The 10,000-nt window shown below is 50.4% G+C and overlaps 1 protein-coding gene across 8 annotated transcripts in view; it reads left to right on the top strand.

The window, feature by feature from the left end:
• The window catches only part of dmd (dystrophin), a 154,378-nt gene that overhangs the window by 84,608 nt on the left and 59,770 nt on the right, over positions 1 to 10,000 (top strand). For all 8 annotated transcript variants that reach the window (XM_035626047.2, XM_035626075.2, XM_035626055.2 and 5 more), the window contains 10 exons: positions 456 to 648; positions 2,822 to 2,967; positions 5,765 to 5,865; positions 6,001 to 6,112; positions 6,662 to 6,775; positions 7,039 to 7,194; positions 7,284 to 7,454; positions 8,618 to 8,800; positions 9,426 to 9,560; positions 9,659 to 9,808. In XM_035626047.2, the coding sequence (XP_035481940.2) occupies positions 456 to 648; positions 2,822 to 2,967; positions 5,765 to 5,865; positions 6,001 to 6,112; positions 6,662 to 6,775; positions 7,039 to 7,194; positions 7,284 to 7,454; positions 8,618 to 8,800; positions 9,426 to 9,560; positions 9,659 to 9,808 (1,461 nt within the window). The remainder of the gene's footprint in view (positions 1 to 455; positions 649 to 2,821; positions 2,968 to 5,764; positions 5,866 to 6,000; positions 6,113 to 6,661; positions 6,776 to 7,038; positions 7,195 to 7,283; positions 7,455 to 8,617; positions 8,801 to 9,425; positions 9,561 to 9,658; positions 9,809 to 10,000) is intronic.

Genomic DNA, 10,000 nt, shown 5'->3' on the forward strand with positions numbered 1-10,000 from the left:
CATATTCACACAAGCAAAGTTCTCCCTCAGACGGTCGCCCACACACTTTCACAGACACGAGAGGAGCGGGTTCCCGAGCTCCCATCGTCGTATTAGACAGGAAAGACTTCAGAGAACACACTGAAACGGAGCAACCTTCCCGCGAGCAAACCCGGCCTCCACGAACACGAACAAGGTTACTGCTCGCGTTTTCTAACACTATCATAAATAATACTCCTCCGGGCTCCGGGCTACATAATCACCGCGCTGCATTCAAAGCCTCCATCCAAGGACAGATCAGCGAATATTAATATGCCTACCTGCTTCAACTAAAAACTCACAATGTGATTTGAATATGTTTGAAACTGAAAAAGAAAAGCTGGACGGGCGGAGCAGCAGTAGGCGACGGGCTCAGTTCCTCAGATTCTCCCTGGCAACGAGATATGACCCGCTCCTCTTCCTCCGTGTGCCGTCAGGAGGAGGTGGCTCGCCTGGCCGCCCTGCAGCCTCAGGTGGAGCTGCTGGAGACGCAGCTGACGGAGCTGAAGGAGGAGAAAGAAGGGGGCGCGGACCCCTCGGCGTTCCTGGACGCCGACATCGGCGCCTTCGACGAGCACTACGAGGAAGTCCTGGAAAACCTGCGGACCAGAGAGAGGCAGCTGCAGCTGGGTGAGACATGTTGATCCCACCGGGGTCACCGTGGCGCTGTTGTCTCCTGACCCCTGTTTTTGTTTCGGTGCCCTCGATTTTAATAGTTTGGCTAGAGTCTGGATTCAGCACTGTAGAGAATAGAAGTGACTGTTGAGCGTTGGCAGCCTGCTGCAGCCCACACACACACACACACACACACACACACCGTCTCCGACAGATTTGCTGTGGCAAATGTCTCTACCCACAACAACAACAACAACCCCGACGTTCAGCAGAGACGGGAAACAGAGTGAATGCGAACGCAGCAGCGTCTCACCGCGTGGGAAGATGCAGAACAGTTTCCATAAGATCTGCTCTCCAGTTTCCACAGCAAAGACTATTCATTCGTTTCATTGAGCAAATACCAATTATCATAGTTAGAATCTAATCTCCAACGGTAACAATCATTTTAAAACGACGCACTAAAGCTGAAGAGCCAGTTGGTGACGTGTCCTTGGTAGGAGACGCTGAAACCTCCGCCAGCTGAACGGTCACTCTGACCTCTGACCTCTGACCTCTGACGCCTGTGACCTCTGACGACATTTGCCACAGCAAATCTGTCGGAGACGGTGTGTGCGTGTGTGTGTGTGTGTGTGTGTGTGTGTGTGTGTGTGTGTGGGTGGGCTGCAGCAGGCTGCCAACGTGGGCCGCAACGGGAAAGAGATTGTCCACGTGGACGTCTTTGGAATATATCACACATTTGAATGTGAGGAGATGATCAGAGATGATCAGGGAAATGACACAGAGGGGAAAAGGCAGTGACAGAGGAAAATGTCGGGAGTGGGAAGAGAAGGAGGAGAAGGAGGAGCAGGAGAAGAAGGAGGAGCAGGAGGAGAAGGAGGAGAAGGAGGAGAAGGAGGAGAAGGAAGAGAAGGAGGAGAAGGAGGAGAAGGTGGGAGGAGGAGAAGGAGGAGAAGGAGGAGAAGGAGGAGAAGGAGGAGCAGGAGGAGAAGGAGGAGCAGGAGGAGAAGGAGGAGAAGGTGGGAGGAGGAGAAGGTGGAGAAGGAGGAGCAGGAGAAGAAGGAGGAGCAGGAGGAGCAGGAGGAGAAGGAGGAGCAGGAGGAGAAGGAAGAGAAGGAGGAGAAGGAGGAGAAAGAGGAGAAGGAGGAGCAGGAGGAGAAGGAGGAGAAGGAGGAGCAGGAGGAGAAGGAAGAGAAGGAGGAGAAGGAGGAGCAGGAGGAGAAGGAGGAGCAGGAGGAGAAGGAGGAGCAGGAGAAGGAGGTGCAGGAGGAGAAGGAGGGAGGAGCAGGAGGAGAAGGAGGAGGAGGAGGAGAAGGAGGAGCAGGAGGAGAAGGAGGGAGGAGGAGAAGGAGGAGGAGGAGGAGGAGAAGGAGGGAGGAGGAGAAGGAGGAGAAGGAAGAGGAGGAGGAGAAGGAGGGAGAAGGAGAAGGAGGAGAAGGAAGAGGAGAAGGAGGGAGGAGGAGAAGGAGGAGGAGAAGGAGGAGGAGAAGGAGGGAGGAGGAGAAGGAGGAGGAGAAGGAGGGAGGAGGAGAAGGAGGGAGGAGGAGAAGGAGGGAGATAAGAGGGAGAAAGAAAGATGCTGACACCCGAGCAGACAATCTATACCTGTATTTACAGTTTCTTCACCTCGCAACACACACTGCGCTTTTCTCATCCACTCCAGGGGTGAGATGTCTGACACACACACACACACACACACACACACACACACACACACACACAGAGATTACTCTGTCAACCTCCCAAGGACGGCAACGGTTGAGAGTCGTATATTAAAAAAAGATGATACTTTTGTACCTCTAGTAGTTTTTTATTCAGGTCAGCGCGTTTCTGTAAATCAGTACGGTTCAAACGGAGGAAGCTTCTTTATGAGGAGTTCAATGAGTCACAAGAGGAGCAGGGGTGAAACGATCCTCTGCCCTTTAAAATGATCCGCTTTCCTGTATGAATATACTGTATCTCGTGAATGAATCATTCAAACATGATGAGTCAGTGAAACCATAGTGGAGGTGTGAGTGTTCACATTTCATGTGGTTTGTTATCGTCCAGACTTTTTAAAATCAATCTGAAAATATTTGCTTCGATGTTTCCCACATTTAATATCTTAGTCCTGATCAGTTTTCTCTGAGATGTGTATTTCGCTCTTGCGGGTTACTGACATCTCTCTCCCTCTCTCTCTGTCTGTCTCAAGTTTTGGAGAGCTTGCCCCCGGCTCGTTATAAGGAAACCATATCAGCGCTGTTGGCATGGTTACAACAGTGCGAGGCCAAGCTGGCCGTGCCATCCACGGCCGTTACCGAGTACCCTACTATGGAACAGAGACTGAAGGATGTTGAGGTACACACACACACACACACACACACACTCCTCTCGTCCTGTTTTAATATCTCATGTTTGTTTGCATTTAGATTTCTGTTCCTTGTGTTTCCTGCTCGACTCTGACTCAAACAACGCCACGGTTTATCATTTTTAAAACTTGTTTGCATTATTCCAAAAGCTGAATGAAACATTTGAACTGTTAGAGCTCAGCAGTCGACCAATCAGGGCTCCGATGGCGTTGCATGGTGTGAGGATGGAGGTCATCGGTCCACAGTGATTCAGCTGTTTGCCCCCGACGACACCGCCGCTCAACTCTATTTACAAATTCCCATAAAATGCCAAAACGAGGCCGGCTCTGTAATCCTGTTAGGCCATATAACACTGTAATCAGATTTTACTACGAGCAGTAAAAGGTCTATCGCCTGGCGGCGATGCCAAACTGGCGGAGCAGCTCGTTTTCTGCTGCTCCCTGACGCAGAGAGAGGAGAGAGAATACAGACGACACACGCTCCATTAACTGAGAGTCTGATTCACACGCGCAACACGGCGAGTAAAGAGCGAGCATCTGATTCACCGGGACACGCCCACATTCCTGTCCCACATAAAAATGTTGAGGGGATCGTTCAGGAAGCGACCCCCTGCTTTTAAAAAGAAGAGGTCATTCTCAACGAAGGTTTACACGGCACATGGTTTAGATATTGTCATAAATCTAATCTTAAATTCTGTCTGTAAACAACTTTGAATAAACTAAATTGTTGCTCAATTATTGAAATGGAAAGTTAACTGAGGCTGCAGACAGAAGTTCACAAATACTTCAATAATTCATATTTATTAACCATTTATTGTTGTTGATATTCTTTACCTTCAACTGAAGCTGCAGATTAATTAAAGTCGATTGTAGATTAATAATTTTGAATTAATTCTGCATACCGATTGGCCGACATTGATTTTTCTGACACAGCTGTTTCCCGTCTCGACGCTCAGAGAGACCGGACCTCTTCGCGCGCGTGTGTGTGTGTGTGTGTGTGTGTGTGTGTGTGTGTGTGTGTGTGTGTGTGTGTGTGTGTGTCGCGTCTCATTCTCGTCACTTTCTGAAAGAAAAATAAAGGAGAGTTTAGTCTGAGTCCTGACCGGCTCAACTGCAGCAGACAGTAGCAACAGCTTGAACAGAGATGATGTAATATTATCGACAGCAACTGTTAGAAGTTATTAAAAATTCTGATTGCGGCATCTCATGATTGATTCTAATGTCATTACATCCTGCGATTGATTTTTGATTTTGCAGCAGTTAGAGATGGGCTGCGTCGATCAAATATTAAAGTCTGTGATTAATGATTATTGTCTTGATTTGTTTATCTGACAAAGTCTCTGAAGAAAAAGTCTCACCCCTGCCTTAACTTTAAAACCACCCAACCAACAAGTCATTGTCAGAGAAATATATTTCAGAGAGAGGAGGAAGAAAGAAAAAAACATAAAAAGGACAAAACTTTGAGCAAAACTAGTCCGTGAAACATCGCTGCTTGGGATTCAGTGTGGCAGCAGAAGGATTGTGGGTAAAGCCACAGTAACGGACGGATCCGACCAGGCAAGGCGCCTGTGTGTGTGTGTGTGTGTGTGTGTGTGTGTGTGTGTGTGTGTGTGTGTGTGTGTGTCTGTGTGTGTGTATGTGTGTGTGTGTATGTGTGTCTGTGTCTGTGTGTGTGTCTGTGTGTGTGTGTGTGTGTGTGTGTGTGTGTGTGTGTGTGTGTATGTGTGTGTGTGTATGTGTGTCTGTGTGTGTGTGTATGTCTGTGTGTGTGTGTGTGTGTCTGTGTCTGTGTGTGTGTCTGTGTCTGTGTCTGTGTGTGTGTGTGTGTGTGTGTGTCTGTGTGTGTGTGTGTGTGTGTGTGTGTCTGTGTGTGTGTGTGTGTCTGTGTGTGTGTGTGTGTGTCTGTGTGTGTGTGTGTGTGTGTGTGTGTTAACTAAGCCGCTGAGCCTCCTCGGTGCGAACAAGACTTTCCTCCCCAGAATCATCCACCGCGACTCCAACCAGGGATTCCCTCGCCCGTCCACTCGTCATTCATCGTGTAGCGACGCGGGTTTGGAAAAACCAAACGGTGTGAAAAAGAATCTCATTTCAAAATGTCACCGGCGGCAGCCGAGTGTTGCGTCGGCTCATAGCCGCTCGTGCTCGTCATCCCTCGCGCTCCCGTGTCACCACGCACACAGGGCCGAGGAAGATGACATCACTTGTCGCCGGAAGAGTTTTGTCGCAGTGTTTTTCTGAGATAGAGGAGCGGACGTGATAAAGAGATGGTCTTCTGATAAATGTGGTATAATTGAATTGTTCTGAGTAATAGCCACAGATGTTGCAGAGTCTTATTTCATCCTTAAATCAGATATAGACTCAAACTACACAGATCAGCCACAACATTTAAAACCAATTTCCTGTTTCCTGAAACCGATTTACATCCTGGATGATTTCCAGCAGCGTGCGGTACAAACCACGCACCTGCCTCTGTCACATACTGGATGTGATTACAGATATATTTGTTCTTGATCTCATTTCAGAGATGGGCACAGAAACAACACAGCAGGTGTTTTGACATATGACGGTAGGAAAAGTGCGAATGTACGGTGAAATGGTGTCCGCCTTTCACAGATGACGAGCGCAGCAGGAGCTTGTCCCCGTCAGACGTGTTCACAACAGCAGATAAAGTTCCAGGAAATGTCCTCATATTTCCCGTTCTCACATACAGCCCCTCAGGAAAACGTCCGGACTTCCCTGCATGACATGACAATGCGCCGCTCCCGTCTGACTGCGTCTCTCCCTCAGGCGCTGCAGGAGGCTCTGACTGAGCACCAGGGGGAGGTCGACTACCTGACCTCCGCCGTGGAGCAGGTTTTCCTCAAGGCTCCGGCAGACATCAGCCAGAAGTGAGACACTGACGAACTGGAAGCGATGACTTAGACTCACTGTGTGATTTCTCACGATTAAGTCTGAGAGTGCATTTTAGAACACGCAGGCGGGAGAAGCCGGTGACTCTCGCCGATGCTCTGTGCCACCTGCAGGTATCGCATAGAGATGGACGCCGTCATGGCGCGCTGGAGGCGACTGGGCGCCACGCTGGCAGACAACGGCCAGCGGATCCAGGAGCTCATGGCCAAACTGCTGCAGTTTGAGGTGAGATGGACGAGAGGGAGCGGGATAAAATCAAATGTTGTATCATAACCGTCTTACGATTGACAGCTGCCAACGCCTCACTGAAAACACCACACAGCACCTGATATGTTATCAAAGAGTAAAAAACAATTCTAAACACTGAACGCTTCATTAAGAGGCGAGGCTGATTCATTCTGCGTGCGACAGGCCTGCAAGTGTTTCATTTGTTATCTCCGTTCCCACTCGGAGAAGTTTGAAGTAAGTTCGTGCAACTATTTCATATTTTAAAACTCCTCATGTTGCATCAGACAACGTTTGCAGGAGGAGACGAAGCGAACGGCAGCTTTACAGGTTTGCTGATTCATCCTCTCCTCTGGCTCGTGGTCTGCGGGCGCGGTGCCCACCACAACAAGCCTTTTTTATCAGTGTCCTTTATGTATATTGATTCATCTCAAGGATCCAACTGGAGCGACGGTGCGCTGAATGTTGAGGTGTAAGTCGCCTCCAGAGGACGGCTCCGAGTGGCGTCGTGGCTCATCCTGTCTGCCCCCTGTTGTCTCCCTGCTCCAGAACGACGTCACGACGTTGAAGAAGTGGATGGCGGACGTGGACGTGTTCCTGAACGAGGAGTGGCCGGCGCTGGGCGACTCGGAGGCTCTGGAGAAGCAGCTGGAGCAGTGCACGGTGAGCTGGTTGCACCGCACCCACCTCAGACACGTTCACAAGAGTAGTGGAAGGATATGAATGCCCCAGAGAAGTCATGAAATAATAATCAGAGATCATAAAATACCCAAATATAAAACGTCCCTCAAGGAAACTGAGAGGAAATGAGCAGATAAATCACTTTTTTCAAAAAAAAAAGAAAGAAAAAAAGAGCTCTGAATCAAAGATTACTCACGACGGACGGAAAGCGATGATGTGCAGTCGTGATCCCGTCCCGCTCTCAGGCTCTGGTGAACGACATCCACACCATCCAGCCCAGCGTCAACGGGATCAACGAGGTGGGCCTGTACCTGAAGAAGGAGGCCGAGCCGCCGTTCGCCGTCCACATCCAGAAGCTGCTGGACGAGCTCAACGCCCAGTGGGAGAACGTCTGCAAACAGGTGCGTCCGCCCGTTTCCCTCCTTTCCCGAGATTCGCCGTGGACTCGCTCTCACCCCCCGCGCGTCTTGTTCCCCTCGCCGCCGTCCAGGCCTACGCTAAGAAGTCGGCTCTGAAGGGAGGCCTGGACAAGACCATGGCTCTGAGGAAGGAGATGCAGGAGATGCAGGAGTGGATCAACCAGGCGGAGGAGGACTACCTGGAGCGGGACTTCACGTACAAGACCCCCGAGGAGCTGCGCAAGGCCGTGGAGGAGCTCAAGGTGTGTGTGTGTGTGAAGGTGAAATGAGGTTGTGTCTCGGTTCTGAGCGACTTTGTGCAGCCGCTGCTCGTCCTCCTCTCCCCGCCGCTCCGTCCTGGTCCTGGTAGGTTCCAGGTCGATGACGCCCCGTCGTCCCTGCGTCGGCCTCTCCGCTCACTGTTGATGTTGAACACCCCCTCTCTCTCTCTCTCTCTCTCTCTCTCTCTCTCTTTCATTCTCCTCTCTCTCCATCTTCTCGCAGCCTCCAGGCTCTTTATCGAGCCTCATCTCCACCCTCATTCCCTCCGTTCCGTTGCTTCTGATTCTCCTGTTCTCCGCTGCACTTTGTACTTTTTATCTTCCGTCACCTGAATGCGATGTGTTTCTGATGCTTTGTGATGTAGAAGCCTTTTGCAGTATCTCCCCCCACCACCAGGGAATAAACTTTACCTGGTCGTCAAGTTGAAAATGAAAAATTGATTTCACGCTCTTGCTCCTGCTAATCTCCCCAGCCCCTCCCTCCTGCCCCCCTCCTCCGCCCCCTCTTTGGGGTCAACCTTAAAGGAAAGCCTGTTCTTGAATCGGTGGTTTATTCTCGTAATCCCTCCCTCCCTCCGTCTTTCTGGGAAAGCATTAGCTACACTCTCATTCATCGATTGGTCGCTCTCTTCACACTCTGTGGCTTCGTCGAGCAGAGAAGCATTGATTCGTTTGTTCATGCATCCAACCGGTCGTCCATTACACTCCCTCTCTCCCTCTCTTTCCTTACTTCTTTCCTCTCGCTTTTTTCTTTATCTCTTGCTCTCTGTCTTTTTAAGACTTTTCGTTAATATAACAAGACTTGTTAACGCAGACGAACTAAATCAGCCGCGTCCCCGTTCCCTTAAAAGTCCACTTTTATAGTGGTGAAAGCGCCGCCTCAGCCTGGGTTTGTGCTGAGTGCAGAGAGTTTTATCGTTGTTCCTTTCACATCGGCATTAAAAGCCAATCAAACGGGTTCAAGTGAACGCGTCGGTGTTTTGGAGCAGAGGTGATCAGGATACGTGTGGAGTTATACGAGGATTGGAACTGAAGAGGTAAACACGATCATTGACACTTCTGAAAACATCACAAGAACGCGTCACAGAAAACATCCCGCGCTTTCTATGTCTGTAGCTGTCTCTGATTCCTTGTGTCTCCATCAGAGGGCGCAGGAGGAGGTCCACTCCAAGGAGCTGAAGGTGAAGCTGCTCACCGACAGCGTGAACAGCTTCATCGCCAAGGCCCCGCCCACAGCCCACGACGCCCTGCGCTCGGAGCTGGACGTGCTGACGGCAAACTACCAGCGCCTGTGCAGCCGCCTGGACGGGAAGTGCAAAACCCTGGAGGTACGACGGCTGGCGTCCCTGCGTTCTCCGTCTCGTTTTCTCAATGGTGGTTTGATGGAGAAACGTAATTGTGCGTCAACGTCAAGGTGATTCTCACTCTCATCAGTGTTTTCAGAGGAGGTGAGCATCAGGACACGACGTGCGTTAAGGTTTATCCTTTAAGCTGAAAGTGTATTTACCTTCACCGTCCAATGAAGACGAGCCATCGCCTTCATGTGTAGCTGATTCACAGACGGAAACAAACCCGTCGGACATGTCGAGGCAGAACAGATGTTGACTGAATATGTGAATATAAAAAAGGACGGGAGAGTCGAGATGACTTCCACGGCCATTTCATGTCCCACCTGTCCGGAAATTGACAAGATGATATTTTTCTCCTGCTCACCTCCGTGCGAGTCTCTTCTCTCTGCCTCATTTTCCTGAAAAAATAATTACCTCTGCGTCGTCGCGTTAATTCGGCTTGACGGTTGAAGCACTCGCACTCTTTTCTGCTTCCTCTCCGACTGTCTTCTCTCCAAAACCAATTTACCAACTCTTTCTCCATCTCCGTCTCGGCCCTCTCTGTGCCTCCTGACGATTCAGCGTGCGTGTGTGTGTGTGTGTGTGTGTGTGTGTGTGTTTTCAGGAGGTGTGGGCGTGCTGGTGTGAGCTGCTCTCCTACCTGGAGCAGGAGAACACCTTCCTGGACCAGCTGGAGCAGAAGCTGGACGAGACGGACAACCTGCAGGGAGGAGCAGAGGAGCTGCAGGAGGCGCTGGATGTGAGTGGGGGGGGGGGGGGGGGCGCAGGAGTAGAAGGAAGAAGGAATATGACACATTCTAAATCTGTCTGTGTTGTTGTTGATGTGTGCGTGTGCAGAGCCTGGACGTCCTGCTGCGTCACCCGGAGGACAACAGGAACCAGATTCGAGAGCTGGCCCAGACGCTGATGGACGGAGGCGTGCTGGACGAACTCATCCAGCAGAAACTGGACGCGTTCAACGCGCGATGGGACGAACTCATGGCCAGGGTGAGATGACCAGGCGGTGGACACATGCATGCATCATGGAAATGATTCTTTGTGCTTGGAAAATTGCTTCCAGCGCAGGCGCATGCTGGTTACGTTCTTCGATTACAATATCAAAAGGAGGAAAAATCTGTCGTTATATCTGCGGTCACATTTTTGAAATCGGGAAGGATTTGAAAAACACAAACTCATACA

This window comes from Scophthalmus maximus, chromosome 1 (genome assembly GCF_022379125.1).
Source record: "Scophthalmus maximus strain ysfricsl-2021 chromosome 1, ASM2237912v1, whole genome shotgun sequence".
NCBI lineage: Eukaryota > Metazoa > Chordata > Actinopteri > Pleuronectiformes > Scophthalmidae > Scophthalmus > Scophthalmus maximus.